At 37.6% G+C, this 20061-nt stretch overlaps 1 protein-coding gene across 5 annotated transcripts in view; it reads right to left on the bottom strand.

Moving 5' to 3' along the window:
* Positions 1–20061, bottom strand: part of RBMS3 (RNA binding motif single stranded interacting protein 3) — a 713484-nt gene that overhangs the window by 10965 nt on the left and 682458 nt on the right. For 4 of the 5 annotated variants that reach the window (XM_075587011.1, XM_075587010.1, XM_075587012.1 and 1 more), the window contains 3 exons: positions 9887–9997; positions 8545–8622; positions 4710–4837 (listed from right to left, as the gene is read on the bottom strand). In XM_075587011.1, the coding sequence (XP_075443126.1) occupies positions 4710–4837; positions 8545–8622; positions 9887–9997 (317 nt within the window). Of the gene's footprint in view, positions 1–4705; positions 4838–8544; positions 8623–9886; positions 9998–20061 lie in introns of those variants that run through there. The other variant, XM_075587013.1, reaches the window with a different exon arrangement.

Here is a 20061-nt window from a genome sequence, read left to right as displayed (position 1 = left end):
AGGAGGTTTAATATGCCATAAAGTCCAACGTTTCGGCAGTCAAATACACCTTGAGAAAGGCAGTATTTGACTGCCGAAACATTGGACTTTATGGCATATTAAACCTCCTTTTGAGTAAGACCGTGTGCCTGCTTCTTCTTCTTTGAGAGAGAGACAGACACAGAATGGTGAGAGAGTGGGACAGGCACAGAGAATGGGGAGAGAGAGATAAACAGATAATGGGGAGAGAGTGACAGACACATAGAATGGGGAGAGAGTGACAGATCCAGAGAATGGGGAGGGCATGACCGAGAATGGGGAGAGTGACATATACACAGAATGGGGAGAGAGACACAGACACAGATAATGGGGAGAGACAGACACAGAATGGGGGGGAGACAGACACATAATGGGGGGAGAGAAAGAATGGAGGGAAGGGTGGGAGAGAGAATGGAGGGAAGAGGGGGAGAGAGAATGGAGGGATGAGGAGAGAGAAAAAAATGGAGGAATGGGGGAGAGAATTAATGAATGGGGGAAGAAGGTGTGTGTGCGTGTGTGTTTAGGGAGGACAGAGAGGGATGGGGAGACATAAAAGGGAGGGGCACAGTTGATGATGTAATTTGTATTGTAAATATTTTTTTAATGTGTCCCGTTTTTTTTAGTTTTGTAATTTTGGTCACCCTAGTTATATTCCCTGAGTTAACGTGGTATCCACAAAATGAATCTTTTACAATGTCTTCCAATAACATGACATTATGACAGTCTTGGTGTTACTTCTACCCAGATCCCTAATTAGGGCTTTTGCTGATGTGGAAAGGGGAAAAAGAGGGGAATAACACTATGCTGTTTAAATTATGGCTAACTGTGGCATACACCTATCCAGACACTGCATAAACCCTATTTCAGTGTTTGGGTGGGAGTACGGCAAAGTTTAAGTATAACTTTAATAACGTAACATTAAGTCCCTCATTAATCGTAAGGGAGTTTAGTGGATAGGAGATGATATGATGCCTGATTGGCATATAATTTTCATTTAATTAGCAGTTAATCCAATGCAGCTGTAATTAAGGACAACAGTATGGAGTGGGTTGAAGGCATAACAAAATCACTAAAATCCCGCAAATGGCATGAGACTTTGCTAGGAAGACTTGCAACTTGATTAAACTGAATATAATTTTTAAGCCTTCTATGCATATATTTTAAAGCAGAAGACTATCCTCAGAAGCAATCGGTCATAATTAGTTATCATGACAGAACAAAAATAAAGCTTCTATTTAAGCGCATAATGTATGGACAGGGAGAAGTAAATGCTTATGTCCACTGGGAGGAGTAGATAATTGCTTCCTTATGTCCATAGAAGGTTGCTTATCTATATACAGTACAGATGCAGTCAGTTGTATATCCAACTTACCACAACACATGTGCTGGTGAACCGCGGACAAAACCTGGGGCGTTCACGGCAAAGTACACAGCAGGGGGCAATGGCCCATCAGGATTAACACAGCGTGTGTCCCTGTTTTTGAATGGGACTCCCGCTGTGTTAATCCTACTGGCCTGCATCATTCTGAAAGAGACGTGCATTGAGAGTAGACAGAATTAGTCACTCTCAATGTGCATCTCTAACAGGTGATCATGCAGCTTTTATTTTTATAACATATTATTGAAGCAGGGGGTCTCCGAAGCTGAACCGCATTCATTTCAGACCCGGGACCCCCTTCTTCCAGAGTTACAGTATGGGGTGCCGGTATCTCAACCATGTTTTAATATCCCGGTCATGGAAACTGTGACGTGGGATAATTAAACATGCAGCTGAAATTAATGTGGTTCAGCTCCGGAGACCTCCTGCTTCAATAATATGTCATTAAAGTAAAATAAAAGCAGCTTCATTACAATAGCGGCAATCAATGGGTGTATTAGTGGTTGGTATTTTTTGTTGTATTCTATTTTGTTGTATTGTATTTTAATGTTTATTTTATTTAATTGGGGATTTTTTTTTTACCATCACAAATGGGGAAAATTGCTATTAACCATTTTTTGCTACTATTTCTTTTGCACATTGTGCGTGTGGTAATTGAGGTTGAGGGGGTGGGGTTAGTTGCCCTGGGGCGGGTGGTTAGGCCTACCACGAGGGTTGGGGGAGGTGTTAACCCCTTCATTACCTCAGTGGTTACAACTGCTAAGATAATTAAGGGGTTAACCTATCCTGCAACCCTCCTGGGCCTAACCACCCTCCCAGGGGCAACTGCAGTGCACCCTTCACCCACGCCATTAAACACCAGTAACCCCTTAATTACTTTAGCAGTTGTAACCACTAAGGTAATTAAGGGATTACTGGTGTTTTAATGGTTGGTTATCGGCCCTTACATGTTCGTGCTGAAGATGGGGAGGAGGATGCCTTCATCCTGGCAGGAGTAAGTAAAACATGTATTACTTTAATTTGTCCTGTATTTTACTGTATGTATTTTACTGTTTTGAATGGTCAAAAGCAGTAGTAGCCATATTTACTAAGGCATCTACCCATGGCTTTGTGAGGGGGGGGGGGGGTTGTTGAGGTTAGAGGTGGTGGGTGAAGGTGGCAGTTGCCCCGGGGTGGGTAGTTAGGCCTACCGGTTGGGTTGTAGTAACCGCTAAGGTAATGCAGGGGGTTTACCCCTCCAGCAACCTTCCTGGTAGGCCCAACCACCCACCATGGGGCAACTACCCCCATCATCCACCCCCTCTACCCCCAATAAACCAGGTAGTTTGGTTTAATCCCTTCATTGCCTTAGTGTCTAGCCGCTATGGTAATGAAGCTGATTTTATTTTATTTTAATAACATAGTATTGTAGCAGGGGTTTCCGAAGCTGACCCGCATTAATTTCAGCCCAGGCCCCCTGCTTCCCAAGGTTTAATTCTCCCGCGTCGCGGTACATTTATTTATTTATTTTTATTTATAAAATGTTTTACCAGGAAGTAATATATTGCGAATTACCTCTCGTTTTCAAGTATGTACTGGGCATAGAGTTATGATGATAATACATGGTTAGAAATACATAGTTACATAAGTGAACAGGGTATACATTATATACAAGACATGCACAGTTAAAGAAAATATACATTATAGACATATGTACCAGTTACGGGCCAGATTAAAATGTGAAGCAGCTTTAGTTTTGAAAGTACTTAGACTGGTGGTGGCTGTGAGAGTCTTGGGTAGATTGTTCCAGTTTTGGGGTGCACGGTAAGAGAAGGAGAAGCGGCCGGATACTTTGCTGAACCTTTTGGACCATGAACAGTCTTTTGGAGTCAGATTTCAGATGATAAGTGCTGCATGTAGTAGGAGGGAGGAGCTTGTTCAGATAGACGGGTAGCTTGCCCAGAAAGTATTTGAAGGCAAGACAGGAGAGATTAACTTTGTGCCTAGACTCAAGTGATGACCAATCTAGTTCTTTGAGCATGTCGCAATGATGTGTGTTGTAGTTGCATTGGAGAACAAAACGGCATATTGAATTGTAGAGGGTATCAAGTTTGCTAAGGTGGGTTTGGGGTGCCGAGTCATATACTATGTACTATATACTTATATTTAAATATGGCAGAGATACCGGCACCCCATACCGGAGCCTGTATCTCGGGATGCAGGAGGTCCCTGGGGCTAAAATTAATGCCTTTAAGCTCCAAGAAAACCCTGCTTCAATAATATGTTATTAAAAGGTAAAAAAGCTGTATGTTCCCCTGTTAGAGGTACACAAAGAGAGTGACTGATTCTATCTAGTCTCACTGCGCGTCTCTTCCAGACTGATGCAGCCCGGTAGGATTCACACAGCGGGAGTCCCATTCAGAAGCAGGGACCCCCGCTGTATTAATCCTGATTGCGGAGATTCCGTGAGCAGGCAGTTGTCACTATCTACGGTTTCCTGGCCGAGTATGCGACCAACTATCTGGCTGCATCTGTATTTTGGCTACAAAAGGGTTTTTGTTACTGTTTTCTGATTGTTCCAAACATATTTTCTTGTCAACACAAAAAGTAGTGAGATTACACATGTTCTATGCTGTGGGTATTAGTACAGTACAGGTCAGTCTTCTCTTTTACTTTCAGCACACATGATGTTAACCGCACTGTACGGTATGATCGTCTGTGGGGTTGGATGGCTTCAGAACATTTTCAAGTTTAAGTACAAATGCTGCAATATCCCACTATAAAATGTGCTGTCATTTTGATCAGACTTTGGCTAAACATGTACAAAAGGGCACTAAGTCATAAGACACCATAATGCCCAATTACTTAGCATCTCTGTATAAATGTTTGTTCTCATTTCAAATTTTTTCCTTAAAATACCACCTACCTTTAAAGAACAACTATTTAATCTAAACATTCAGTACCTTCTTGAGACATCCATAGCAGAAGGTTTCTATAATCACTGGGTTATGTTACTCTTATTTTACACTACATTTATTCATCTTTAGAGTTTTAATTTATATGTCTTTGAGAGAAAGAAAATCTATCCAGCACCACCTTTAATTTGTGAGTTTAAAATGGAGATGTAATTGACATTATTTTCATGAACAGTTTCTGCTGTTCTACCACTGTTTACATGTTGACCATGTCTCAAACTCTTCCTTTGTTTCAGGATGGAAAAGACTTGGGATAAAAGGATTTAATTATTCCAAATAATGCACACTTCTCATTAACTTCTCATTAACTCCCCCAACATTAGTTGAGCAGAGACATGCACGTTACATAAGTCACTCACTTAGACTGTTGGTAGGAGTATGCAGACGCGTGTTCATTGTTTGTCTCTACAGTCATTTGTTGCTGTTGTCCACTCGCTTCCTGTGATGAAGGCGCTACTGTCTGGGGAGAGGTATCAGCAACAACACCCTAAAAGAACATTTAGATAAAGTCTGCTCCAGGGGTTTTAAAGCAGTAATCCAATCCAAAAATGCATTCTAAGAACAATAATATTCATAGTATGCACACAACTAATATAAAATATTAAAAATGTGAAATTTTATATATATATATATATATATATATATATATATATATATATATATATATATATATATATATACATACAGTTAGGTCCGGAAATATTTGGACACTGATACAAGTTTTGTTATTTCAGCTGTGTACCAAAATAAATTCAAATTACAGTTATATAATGAATATGGGCTTAAAGTGCAGTCTACCAGCTTTAATTTGAGGGTATTCACATCCAAATTGGAGATAGTGTTTAGGAATTACATATCTTTAATATGTAGCCCCCTCTTTTTCAAGGGACCAAATGTAATTGGACAATTGACTCAAAAGCTGTTTCATGGAAATGTGTGGGCTATTCCTTCATTATTTTATCATCAATTATGCAGGTAAAAGGTCTGGAGTTGATTCCAGGTGTGGCATTCGCATTTGGAAGCTGTTGCTGTGAACCCACAACATGCGGTCAAAGGAGCTCTCAATGCAAGTGAAACAGGGCATCCTTAGGCTGCAAAAAAAAAATCCATCAGAGAGATAGCAGGAATATTAGGAGTGGCCAAATCAACAGTTTGGTAAATTCAGAGAAAAAAAAAAGAACGCACTGGTGAGCTCTGCAACACAAAAAGGCCTGGACGTCCATGGAAGAAAACAGTGGTGGATGATCGTTGGATCATTTCCATGGTAAAGAAAAACCCCTTCACAACATCCAGCCAAGTGAAGAACACTCTCCAGTTGGTAGGCATATCATTATCTATGTCTACCATAAAGAGAAGACTTCACGAGAGCAAATACAGAGGGTTTACCACAAAGTACAAGCCATTCATAAGCCTCAAGACTAGAAAGGACAGATTAGTCTTTGCCAAACAATATCTAAAAAAGCCAGCCCAGTTCTGGAACAGCATCCTTTGGACAGATGAAACTAAGATCAACCTGTACCAGAATGATGGGAAGAAAAAAGTATGGAGAAGGCTTGGAACGGCTCATGATCCGAAGCATACCGCATCATCTGTAAAACATGGTGGAGGCAGTGTGATGGCATGGGCATGCATGGCTTACAATGGCACTGGGTCACTAGAGTTTATTGATGATGTGACAGAAGAAGCCAGATGAATTTTGAAGTGTATAGGGATATATTGTCTGCTCATATTCAGCCAAATTCAGCGAAGTTGATTGGACGGCGCTTCACTTTACAGATGGACAATGACACAAAACATACATGAAAGCAACCCAGGAGTTTTTTACGGCAAAGAAGTGGAATATTCTGCAATGGCCGAGTCAATCACCTGATCTCAACCTGATCTCAACCTGATCGAGCATGCATTTCACTTGCTGAAGACAAATCTTAAGGCAGAAAGACCCACGAACAAACAACAACTGAAGACAGCTGCAGTAAAGGCCTGGCAAAGCATCACAAAGGAGGAATCCCAGCGTTTGGTGATGTCCATGCGTTCCAGACTTGAAGCAGAGTCATTGCCTGCAAAGGATTCTCGACAAAGTATTAAAAATGAACATTTTATTTATGATTGTGTTTATTTGTCCAATTACATTTGAGCCCCTGAAATAAGGGGACTATGTATAAAAATGGTTGCAATTCCTAAACGATTCATACGATATTTTTGTTCAACCCCTTGAATTAAAGCTGAAAGTCTGCACTTCTTTTGCATCTTGGTTGTTTAATTTCAAATCCATTGTGGTGGTGTACAGTGCCAAAATTATGAAAATTGTGTCAGTGTCCAATTATTTCCGGACCTAACTATATATATATATATTACGTAGAATATCATAATATTAATATATATAATCACACCACTCTCAAAAAGCCAACAGGCTCTATGTATCTAGGCAATTTAGAAACAGATTCAGGGCATTTTAACCCTGTGTATGTATGTATTAAAGCATTGTGCTACAATTTTGCCCCTTCTCCCCTACTGTAGCTTGCAGCTTGGGGAGTGTTAGTAGGAGTAATTCTGGAGGAGCTACATGGTGCACAGATTATAATAAGATGTATCACATTCTGCGTCTCACTGTGTCATTATTTTGTCTTTTATTTGCCCACCAAAATTCTCCATATCTGAAGTGGAGCAAGTCTAAAAGTGTGCCACAGATGTAAGAAAAAAAATGGAGCAGTGCATCTAAACACTCTTTTCTCCATGGTGACCTTTTCATGCAACAATTTTGGATGAGATTCCATTTACTGTAGGTATTTTTTTTTTAGACATACAGGTATTAGCATCCATGAAACTGTGTTTAAGGTAATAAAACAGATATCAATACCATGCAAACACCTGTATTATTTACAATATGGAATAATATTGTCTTTAACAAGACCAGCAAATAATGTTCTAGTTCTTTCATTCTAGCTCTTTGAAAACACTTTGATATTCTGCTTCATCCTACAGTAAGTACATTTTAGATATTCCTCTTCGGACAGTTATAATTGAAAAGAGTAAAAGTAAAAGATACCCTTAGAATATAAGAATGACCAATACTGGGTCAGACCAAATTGTCCATTAAGCCCACTTCTGGTCTTCAACAATAGCAAGTACTAGAAGCATTCAGGAGAGTGCAGCATAGATAAGATTGCCTCTCTGCCCACAAACATGTCCATCATACCAGTAGCCATGAATATTCTATTCTTCTTTTAAAAAAATAATGCTAAATCTTTAGATGAAATAGGATGTACAAACCTTGGTACATAATTCTTGCATTTTTAAGAATTTGCTCTGCTCTATGCATGAGCAGAAACACCTGTTGCCGGCTCTGTGCCTCACTCACATTGTGGTCAGGCAAGAATCCGACAACATCAATTGCAACTCCATAGATAACAAAAAAAAACGCCTCTGTCACTTGCTCTAAAGACTTAAGGAACTTAACTGTGCCACAATTGACTGGGCTTGTTTTTTGTGAGTGAATCCCCCATCCCCCCCCTCCGGTAACAAATCCCCAAAATAAATGCATACAAATTTAATAAACAATAAGTAAAAAAAAAAAAATTGGCTAGTTCGAAATACGTACAACGCATACTTCGAAGTTCGCTCAGAAGTTCAAGTCCAAGCTCGGAATGAACTTAGAACCAAAACCAAAGTAAGGCTTATCCTCCGATGTTTTTTGTTCGTTTTCTTTTTTTTTTTTAAGAAACAAAGCGAACTTTAGATTTTGCAAATTAAAAAACCCACAACAAACATGCCCATCATTTTTACGTTTCAACAAGACCAAACCCTCAGCAAAAGTGCCCACCTTTCATAAAATAAAACAAATTAAAATCTGTGCAATGTCCTATCTTTAGGGGAGGTTCACTTTATTTCCTACCGCGTGACTAGAAAAAAGCCTAATACAAATACAGAGAGAGATACAAATACAGAGAGAGATACAAATACAGAGAGAGAGAGAGATACAAATACAGAGAGAGAGAGAGAGATACAAATACACAGAGAGAGAGAGCGATACAAATACAGAGAGAGAGAGAGATAAAAAGAGAGAGAGAGAGAGATAAAAAGAGAGAGAGAGAGAGAGCGAGAGAGAGAGAGAGAGAGAGAGAGAGAGAGAGAGAGAGAGAGAGAGAGAGAGAGAGAGAGACAGAGACAGAGAGAGAGAGAGAGAGAGAGACTTACTTCAATGGGTAAAGCTGTTGGAGGCACAGGAGTATACTGGGAAATGTAGGTCCCTTGCATAGGTGCAGCAGTCATATACTAGAAATAGTAATAACCATAATTACAGTATCTTGGTTAGCTATATGAGAGAAAACAACACTATACAGTATCTACTGCATATGTAACACTATATTGTTGTGTATTTTTTGCACTGCCAGTTTATTAGTAGAGATGGACAAACTTTTCAACCAATTATGTTTTATTGGTATCCCCCAATTGGTATAATAAATGGAGACTGAGGTGAATAAAATCTATTGAGTGCAAGAAACATCTTGTAAAACTGTCAGTAAACATGCTACATTTAATATGTGTAAAAAAACACTTGCAATTGACATCAATTTGGTAAGGTTACAGTATAAGTTGGTAAGAGTATGTAATGTTTATAAGGACATGGCTATTATACTGTACTCAACTATAAAAGAAATAACAAGAGAACACAACATATATTTATAGGATAATGAAAATATTTTCAGGAAGGAACATCCAGAATTCCACCTACAGTACATTACCTGATAAAAACAAAAAACAAAGAATATATGAGATGTTTGTCATCATCCAGTTTTGTATTATGTGCTTATGTTCGACACTACAGTACTTAAAGGTACAATCCTAGGTGAGTTTAATTTGTAATTAAGAAGTTTACATTGGAACACTGGCTGGTTTTCTTGATCAAATTAGGTAAAAAATATTAATATTTATTATTATTATTTTGGAATAATTTTATAATGTCATCTGAAGTACTGAACGTAAATATCGAACACACCAGAATAGAGATTTGGAAAAAAATAAAGCAATTTATGATTTATAGTACTACTGTATTTAAGATGAGCCTTCATCACAGATTTTGTTTGGGGCAGAAATGTTGGATTCTCACAGTAAATATTTCAGCTACTTTTTCAAAATCTTTATGCTGATATTTCAGGATATTTACATTTTGAAGTGTGAAAGGGCTATCGGCAATGTCACTACAAGTGAGCCAATTAATAATGAGGCACACGAGATGCTATGGTACAAGTTCACAGTATTGCTTAGGTCAGGCCATGTTATCCTCCTGCTCATGTGGGACCTGTGGAGGAAATCAGCATAGATCTGGGGTCACATGGAGGTAAAGATAAGGGCTCATGCTCTCAGAGTGAACAGAAAGAGTATTGTTGCTTTAAATAACTAGGCAAAATCCCAATTGAAGGCATTGCACAAATATATTGACTCCTTTGTTCTTAGAGGGCTGGTAAAGCATTATTGCTATCTCTGTCAGCAAGGTAGTTAATGCCAGAGAATATTAAATAAATAAATACTATCTTACCGTTCCTGTTGTTCCCATAGATAGGTGATTCATCTGCTGGGTTAGGGGGCCCATCATACTAGCTGGCTGCATTGACATGGTGTGATCCATTGTCGGTGTTATAACAGCACCCTAAAAACACCAATTATTTAAATCTGATAACACAAATATGCTTTACATTTTCTCTATAACACTGTTACTTGGCACCCAGCTGTAAGTAAACAATAAATGTAGGTAATCTAAGCACTAATTAAAACTTTACATGACAAGCAAAAGACAATCTCAGTTCATTATCATTGATAAATCCTCTCCTGCCTCATGTCTGCATATCTAGGAGATTGCCCTTTGAGATAATTTTGTCTGTACAAAGCAGTGTAAAATGCTAACAAGTTATTGGTTTTGTGACTATACATAACCTACGAATCCTATATTGTTCTTAAACAGATCCTAAATATATTAAGTTATACAGTGTAGTTATTTCAGAACTTACCTCAGCTCATGTGTTTAGAGGCAGAAGAATAGCATGAGAAATGTAATGCATTCTACAAAAGCCGAGGTGAAATGTTTTCATTATCTACAGTACCCTGTTATTACAGTAATTAGAGGTGTGAAACTTTCTCAAAAGATTTCAAAATAAGCACATATTGGATTTGTTCTGCATGTAAAAATGTTTGCACAGTAGTCAACATTTGCATTAATTTACCAAGTTTTAAAAACGTGAAATTTTGGTGAGTATAACATGGTGAATAAGTAGAAAGATCATTGCATGTCAAGGATGGTGCTCACTAGAGATGGACAAAATTTGTGTTGGATTCGGATTCCACCGGGGATTAGTCCTTTCCTTTCATTCGCGGAATTCCACAGATCAGTCTCAAAAAGGCACATTCGTTTTTTTTCTAACACTAAAAATCTGCTCAATGGATTCCGACACTGAGCTGCCCCTCTCTACGGAGAGGAAGCGGCACATTGAGTAAAGACACTGACTGGTACTGAGTTTGAATCAGCGAAACCTGGATCAATTCCAGTGTCGGCTCCTTGTGACCATGAGCAAGTCACTTTATCTCCCTGTGCCTCAGGCACCACAAACATAAATTATAAGCTCTATGGGCCAGGGACTGTATCTGCAAAATGTCTCCGTAAAGCGCTACGTTAAACTAGCAGTGCTATACAAGAACAAACTATTATAATTATTATTAAGTCAAGAATATATTGGTAGATTTCAAACAAGAGAAGCCCAACAGTATTAGAACCCACACCTGCTAGTTTGGGTAACAGATCTAGAAGTGTGAGCTAAACCAGCAGCTGGGTAGCACCACTGTCACAGAATACTTTTGAGCTTATCACATATAGCCCTCTGCCCCTGGCTTTCTTTAGAAACAGACCCCTTGTACTTCCTTGCTGCCATTACCAGTTCAATGTTCCTAGTGCACAAAAAGGAGCACCCCTGAGATACCTGGGAGATATACTATTAACTGGATTAGATACAGATGTGAGCAGTGAAAAGCTCAAAGGTATGCTGTGACAGCAGTGCTACCTAGCAGCTGGCTTAGCTCAAACTGCTAGAGCTGTTGCCAAGACTACCAGAAGTTATGGGGTTTAATCCTGTTGGGCCTGACACCAGTACTCCATTCCTCACAAAGGGTCTTAGATGTCAACTCAATATAGTTCTTATAGAAATTATTTTAGGATATTAGTAGGTTAAATATACTTTGCATATTGTATTGTATTGTATGTCTCTATTTATATAGCGCCATTAATGTACATAGCGCTTCGTAGTAGTAATACATGTGGTATATCTCACTAGCATATCTCCCAGGTACCTCAGGTGTGCTCCTTTATGAGCATAAGGGTCTCTCCTTAGCATATTTGGAAGGAGTTTGAGGGGTTATATATAGAACTTGAGACTAGTAAAATACTGTAGGTCTCTCTTTCTTTCTCTAGCAAAAGTCATACTTCAGGAAAAGTCCAATAGTGGATTTCATGAAATCTGGCTGGAACTAACCCTACGGCAGATTCCGAGGTACCCAAACAGATACTTTTAGTGTCCAACCCGCCTTTAGGTTCTGGTGTGCGGATAGGATTTTGGTGAAACCAGTGCTAAACAGATTTTGACATTTCGCCCCTCCCTAGTGCCTACTTGTACCATATATTATGGGCTGGGGGATCTATGAGCGGTGCAGTTCAGAAAGACCTCCTGATTACAGATGTGACTTGCAAATTGATACTTGTGTGTCTGAGTTCTGGATTCATTTTAGCAACTAAGAAAAGATAGACCACCACCAAAGGAGGTATCATTTGCTTTTATATTCACTATGGTGCCAAATATATAAAGTGAATATAAAGGCGCGAACAACTTAGATGTGAAAAATAAAAAAGTGAATGTGTAGAACTAATATAAATCTATGAGCGGTGCAGTTCAGAAAGACCTCCTGATTACAGATGTGACTTGCAAATTGATACTTGTGTGTCTGAGTTCTGGATTCATTTTAGCTTGTTCCGACGGGCTCAAGAGAACAAGCTCTGACAACAGATTACGAATGGGTGAAGCTTGGAGAACCCAGGGGAGGCAGTGAGCAGTGCGGTGAACCTTCGTTTTCACTTATTAAGTGATATATGCTTGTTTTAATTTTGCCCATTGTAAGTGCGCATTTTATATACTTTTTACATAAAGAATTTATCTATCAGCCTGATCGCGCAATGTAGCTCTTTTCCATCTCTCTTATGACCCATCACATCGCTGACTGTGCCTTTGAGGGGGGATCCTGACTACACTCATTCCATACGGGTAGCAGCCCTATTTGCAAAACGCCTTTTTTTCATCTACATCTTGTAAGTAGGCTGGACACACGAGCCAAGATATTATTACGTGCCTTATCTCATTTTCCCATACATCTGCACTTATATTGTGTGTTCTTTTGTCTTCTTTTCCCTTACATGCTCCTCCTGGATTGTTTGAAAATTGCCAAAAATATAAAAACAGATTTTTGGAGTTTTTTTAATGCTTTTATTAAAATATGGTTCTAAGTAAAAAAGGATATTAAAAACATCATAATGCTTTCAGGGATGATACCACAGAATTTCTATTCTGTGTAATGGCAATACTCAACTCACTGTGTCACATACAGCATCACAACATGAAACTCACGCATGTACTGTACAAATGTGCCATATCTGTATGAATCTGGATTCTTCCTTTATACATATCTCAACCTGTCTATCCGGAAACACCACATTGTTCTCGAGTAAGGCTAAACCTACCTGAATTAGTCCCACTAGAGCTGTAATTATATACACCAGTAATGCATCATTTCTGTAGGCATCTATATAGAAATTTCTGTTATAAAAAAAAAATCATGTCTACTGTAATTACCTACAGTAGTACAGATATGTGCTGACTATTCATAACAAATTGTCTTTCATTGTATCTGTGAGGCAGTTTATACTTTAAGGTCTTCCTATATTTCAATATGACTCTCTTCTGATTATTTCGGTAATACTCCTGTTCATTCCAGCTAAGAAAATTAAATATGTTTTGAGTAAGAAGTGGAAAAACGATACACATGAATGTAAGTAGGTAAAGTACCAGGGAGGCCCTGATTGACCTTGTACATTTTCCAAATTATGATAACTGAATAGTATCAACCAAGAAACAAGCAAGTACAGTGAAGTAAATAGCTGGCATTAGTAATTGCATTTTTTTTTATTAGACACATCTAAATGGTTTAGTAAACAGTTACCTACAGCAAGTAACATTTTTCATTCTGCTAATTAGTTTGTATTCTCCATATTTTTGTATTACAAATAATAATAATACTATGATTAATGCTGGAATGCCATATGTTTGCCACTGCATCTTCAGTTGAGCTAGCCATCATTAAACTTCCAGAAGAAATGCTGCCAATTACTGCTCTTTAGCCTATTCATTAAATGATTTAAATGGACAGTTACCTTTTTTTAGACAGCTACTGTCATCATTTTACGATTGAATTATTGCCTAAGAAACTCAGAAAGCTATACTTTTACAAAACTAAATAGGAAACTGTATTATAATTTATAGACATGTTGTGTGTGCTGTATGGTCTGGACTAGGTTTTGGATATAGCAATCTAAAGTAGATAATGTATTTTAAGCTACATTAATGTTTTTTCATGTATTTATGTAAAGCATTTAAGCATTAAACAAGCCTCCACTTCTGTTAGTATGTTGTTAACACCCTACCTCTATGCTAGATAAATGCTTGAAATTTCCCAATTTTTAAAACTACAGAGACGAAATTATTAAAATTTTAGTAGGGTTATGGAAAGCATCAAGAGTTTGTAAGTGTTTTGTAAGTTCTAAAATTATCATTTTAGTTATTTCTAAAATAATGATATACTGTATACAGATATACTATAAAGGGGATGAGACCGCTCATCCGTTTAACATGTCAGAATTAGTATCAAGTATAGACAGGTGCTTGGGAGGGACAGAGAAATATTCGTAACAGTAATGATCCAAAAAGGATCAGATAGAGTCCCCTTTTAACATAGCACTCGATGCCGGATAGAAGTGAAATGGATAACAGTGATCCTACAGAAACATATTCTGTTAAGGGACTTTTAGCCCTAAGGGAACCGATTAACCAGAAAAATAAAATAAAAAAGTTTTATTAGTTCAAATACTCATTAAAAACACACATATATCATTCAAACAATTAAAAGAACCCCATCTAGAAGTGGCTTAGTATAGTCAGATATGTCTAAAATATCTAAAGGAACTATCTATATTGATGTTCAAATCTGCAATCTATTCACATCCATTACAGTTAGAAAAAAGGTTCTACTGAGACAGTAACATAATCCTAAATAAGAAATATATATATAGATGTAGTGGGCTGATAAATATCAGACTGTGTCAGTTCACGCTTGTTGCTATTTGGCAAAATAAATTGTATCACTGATGGTGATCACTCAACAATATTATCAGTATCCGGTCAAATACGCCTGAAAACTCATGCCGCGGGATCAATCTTAGTATCAGCGTCTTTATAAGCGTTACTAATTAAACATCCTGAGAAGCAGGAGAAAATAGTCAAAGCCAAACACAGTATAGTCACAGCTTGATCATGGCAGATCAAAATCAGAATCTAAGCAGAGACTCCATAATGGATACAAGCCTGACTCCTGCGGTGTGTAGGATTACTGGATGTCGCCACTTCTAATGACGTCAGCTGGTGACGTCTATTCCCGACGATCGTTTCACGTGTAGCCACGCTTCTTCAGGGGAGGAGGAGTCTATTCCCTGGTCTATTCGGTAAGTATTTAAATGGTTGGTAATTGAAAAATCCCGCCTCTAGTGACATTTAGGGGCGGGGTCTATGTCTGTGATCCTACGGTTGCATAGTACAGGTATTCTCCTTTTTGCAATACAATACATGGCTACGTGTAAGTTATTGCACTGCCTATGATGTCAATTAACCTGTAAATTCATTTCTTTCTCTTTAATAAAGATGATAATAAAATTGTCTAGGTGGAGACATGATGTATCTTATTGTGTATGTTATTTGATCGTGGTAAAGACAATATGTCCATATCTATATTGATGTGAATGCACTTATACTTGTATGTCAATATTGCAGCAGAGGTAAATATAGGAACCTAGTATATATATGACTTTAATGTCTAATAGGTGCTACACGGCTAAAAACTATAATAGTGAATAGCTAAGATAAAAATAGATAAAAAAATATATGATAACACAATATGAGGATGTAGGAATGATAAGATGGTATAATCCGCCCATAATGGTCAATGCAGATAGATGGTATTATCATTAACATTATGTCATAGTTCCATGACAAAAAATGGCTCTATCATATAGTGTGGTGTTGGATATAGTGATGTGTGTAGGAGTGAAAGGACTCTACGTGATCTGCCCATATCAGTCAATGCAGATCTAAAGTGATTATATTACTATATACCTGGATCCCCGTGTAGGTATTAGTGTACCTATATTAAATGTGAGGGGTGATTATATAGGAATAAAAATTAATAACTCTGTCATATAGTGTGGTGTTACATGAATGATACAGGATATAGTGATGGGTGTAGGAGTGAAAAAACTCTAAGTGATCTGCCCATATCGGTCAACACAGATCTAAAGTGATATTAATACTATATACCTGGATCTCCGTGTAGGTATTAGTGTACCTATCTACAATGAATTAAATGTGAGAGGTAATTATATAGGAATAATAGGGGAAAGTGTAATGAATTTAGGTAAGGTCTATTATTAAGAATAGAGTATACATCTATTAGGTCCCTTAGATACCTAGTTAATATTTATTATGATAAACATTTTGCAATAGTAAACAACCTTTATAAAAAGGAGGAGTAAATAAATCCTTCATTGAGTCCTAGGGGGGAGAGGGTTTGTAGTTGGAATATCCAACGACATTCTTTTTGTAACAATTTCTTGTCCCAATCTCCCCCTCTAGGATCTCTGGGGATATATTTGATGCCGCAAAAGTGCATAACCTTAGTGTCTCCTTTGTGGTATTGTATAATGTGCCTTGCCACTGGGGTGTCTGCTGCATTTCGTACACTTCCAATGTGTTCCAAAACTCTTGTTTTTAATGGTCTGTGAGTCTTTCCTACATACATCAGGCCACATTCACATGTCATCAAATAAATGGTACCACATGTATGTCAATTAATAAAATCTTTAATTTTGAAGGTGGCAGTGTGAGTAGTATTAGAGAATATTTTGGCTGTATGCATAAATTTACAGGCCTTGCATCTTCCACATGAATAGGATCCTTGTGGTTTGGTGCCTAGCCATGTTCTTAGTGGTGTTGGCTGGAAATGACTGTGCACTAATCTGTCTTTTATGTTTGTGTTCCGTCTACAGCCAGTGGTAGGTGTATCTTTCAGAATCTTACATAAGTCAGTGTCTTCTAATAAAATGTGCCAGTGTTTCTGTAGCACATTCCTTATATTCTGCCACTGATTTTTGTAGGTTGAGATTAACCTTATAGTATCATTGTTAGGTTCCCTGACTTTATTCACCAAAAGACTAGATCTTGGTGATGACAGTGCCCTGTAATATGCCCTTTTAATGAGTTTGTTACTATAACCCCGTAATCTGAATCTTTCTGACATATCCTTAGACTGTTGGACAAATTCTGACGTGGAGGAGCAGTTCCGACGTAGCCTTAGGAATTGGCCAATTGGTATGTTGTTCGTTATATGTTTTGGGTGGTGACTATTGGCCATCAGTAGTGTGTTGGTAGCTGTTGGCTTTCTATAGATACTAGTTTCGAGGCACTCTTCAACAAATTTGGAGATACTGATGTCTAGAAATTTGATTTTTTGTTTATCCAATTGGATTGTCAATTTTAAATTGTGTGAGTTGTGGTTCAAATTGTTAATGAACTCTGAAAGCAACTCATCTGTACCTTTCCAGATCAGCAAGATGTCATCGATAGTTACCTTTTTTTAGACAGCTACTGTCATCATTTTACGATTGAATTATTGCCTAAGAAACTCAGAAAGCTATACTTTTAAAAAACTAAATAGGAAACTGTATTATAATTTATAGACATGTTGTGTGTGCTGTATGGTCTGGACTAGGCTTTGGATATAGCAATCTAAAGTAGATAATGTATTTTAAGCTACATTAATGTTTTTTCATGTATTTATGTAAAGCATTTAAGCATTAAACAAGCCTCCACTTCTGTTAGTATGTTGTTAACACCCTACCTCTATGCTAGATAAATGCTTGAAATTTCCCAATTTTTTAAAACTACAGAGACGAAATTATGAAAATTTTAGTAGGGTTATGAAAAGCAGCAAGAGTTTGTAAGTATTTTGTAAGTTCTAAAATTATCATTTTAGTTATTTCTAAAATAATGATATATACAGATATACACACTTTCCCAGCATGCTCAAACCCCAACACCCACCACATTTTATATATATATATATATATATATATATATATATATATATATATATATATATATATATATATATATATATATCTAAAGGAGTGCTACTGAGCATGGCAAATGTATACAACAAAAGACAGAGGTGCCTAATGCTACATCCAATTGACAAAACATATATGGGTGCATTAGGCACCCCTGTCTTTTGTTGTATATATACAGATATATTAAGACTTTGTGTCCGGAGTTGCAGTTGAAAAAGCAAAAAGTCCGCGGCCTGTGGGGTGTCTATGTTTTGGGATCAGACCGCCACCATGTTTAATTCTCCAGCGCCGGGGCAGCCACGGTCATTGTCCCATACCTTGAACCAGTCCCAGAGATGCCAAGGGACTTAATCTAGTAGCTCTGAAGTTGTCATTGCCAATCCGCACGGTTTGGCATATTCAGAAGAGGCAAAATAAACTTTAAGAAAAATAAGTTTCCTCTATTGCAAATCACTTCTTCTAAACAAAAATTTAACAAACCGCCTGGTTTGACAGCCAATCCGCATGCTTTGAATTTATATAAGAAGCGGAATGACCAGAGGTGGTGCTAACTTCATCCCCAGTCTGATTTATGGGTGTTTCTCTCTCAGCCAAACCTATACATCCAGGTTCTGGATATAATTTGCAATACCAATCTCACCACCAGTGGTGTTAAAAAAAAATGCAAGTTTTTAGAAGTGGTTTGCATAAGGGCAGAACAGCAGTTGTTGGCAAAAAAATGCAAGTTTGAGGCATTTTTGACGAATCGATTATCAGAGTAAGAGTGAAACCGGTTGTAAAAAAAAAAGCCGTTTAGACGCGGTTTGGACATGTGAGAAGGGCTTACAGAATAGCACAAATCTGCTTGTAAAGGGCACTTTAGAAGTGGTTTGTCACACTTTGGAGCTACTACAAAAGGCCCCAATGACTGTACCTTTACACATAAGTGATAAATTATGCATCTCTTGCACATTTAAGTCTGGGGTGGCCCTGTATTGAAAGGATTGCTGTAACTCCATGTGGTCGCTCAATTACTTAATACATTGTGCTTTAGTGACTGATCAAAATTTCATATTTTTAATGTCTGATACCTGTAATGCAATTTCCTTCTTAGACAAAAATAACACTAACTCAACTCTGAAGGTGCAAATGAAAAGAAAAATGAAATAAAACAAAACATACTGTATTATCATACTGTATGCATATACCTTTCTTAAACATGCTTCCTTTTTCATCAAATATTTTGAGTATTCAAAGCTACAACCCCAATTATGCAACATTTATTTTACACAAATAACTGTTCACAAATATTAAAAGTCCTTGGTGTGGTCTCCTTTATTACAACTGAAGGTTACTTTCTCTGTATGGGTTAAGTAGCAAACTGCAACTACTACAAGATTTTTGCTGGACAACTCTACTGCTTCAGGGTCGCCATTCATAACACATTGGATTGTACTGAGACGATATGTTCCAAGTTAGCTAACGTGGTATGTAATCAATGATGTTTTCAAATAAAACATTTTGAAACGAGTCTTTGATCTTTATAGATGAAACCACCTCAGGACTTATGGTGATCTTTGTTAAAATCTATCAAATAAAAACAAATGTAGAGTAGGTCGAATTTTTCTTATTGCTCATTTATTTATCGACTCGCTGTATTACTTGCAAACACAAGTGACATCTAAAGGCAAAGCTGATAAGTTAATGTTACATTTGGATTTTTTACAAGGGGCTTATTCAGGAAACTATATGTCCAACCAACCTGCATGTCACTGAGATTATAGTCCAATCCTGTTTTTTCAAGTCTCTGTTTTACATAAAAATGCAGGACCATGGAAGACCCAAGACAAAACAGGACCTGTGCAATTGATGCTTCCTGGACTGCTGTGGTCAAAATCCACCTCTACTCAATGCATTATGTTTAACACCAACTTTTCCTCTAGCAGGCAGCTCGGGAGAACAAAAAATATTATCTATGCATTTGCTTTCCATCCAGTCCCTTCGCATGATTACTACTGTTTTATGAGGATTGTTCTTTTCTGTATCTGTATTTATACAGTTCTCTAGTCTAGGGTCATATGAATACTGATTAATAGGCATTCTTGATAGTATTCACCTTCTAGTTTGCCATGGTTTGTTTACATCTATAACTATTTATACCATTCTGTGTGTACCCTCATTTCCACATTCTAGTGGCTCTCATATGCAGAGATTTTTACCATTCCAATTTATTGACAATGTGTTGAGGG

The sequence above is a fragment of the Ascaphus truei genome, chromosome 2, assembly GCF_040206685.1.
Source record: "Ascaphus truei isolate aAscTru1 chromosome 2, aAscTru1.hap1, whole genome shotgun sequence".
NCBI classification, from domain to species: Eukaryota; Metazoa; Chordata; class Amphibia; order Anura; family Ascaphidae; genus Ascaphus; species Ascaphus truei.
The sequence above is the reverse complement of the archived record's forward strand: the minus strand, read 5'-3'. Positions and strand labels throughout refer to the sequence as shown.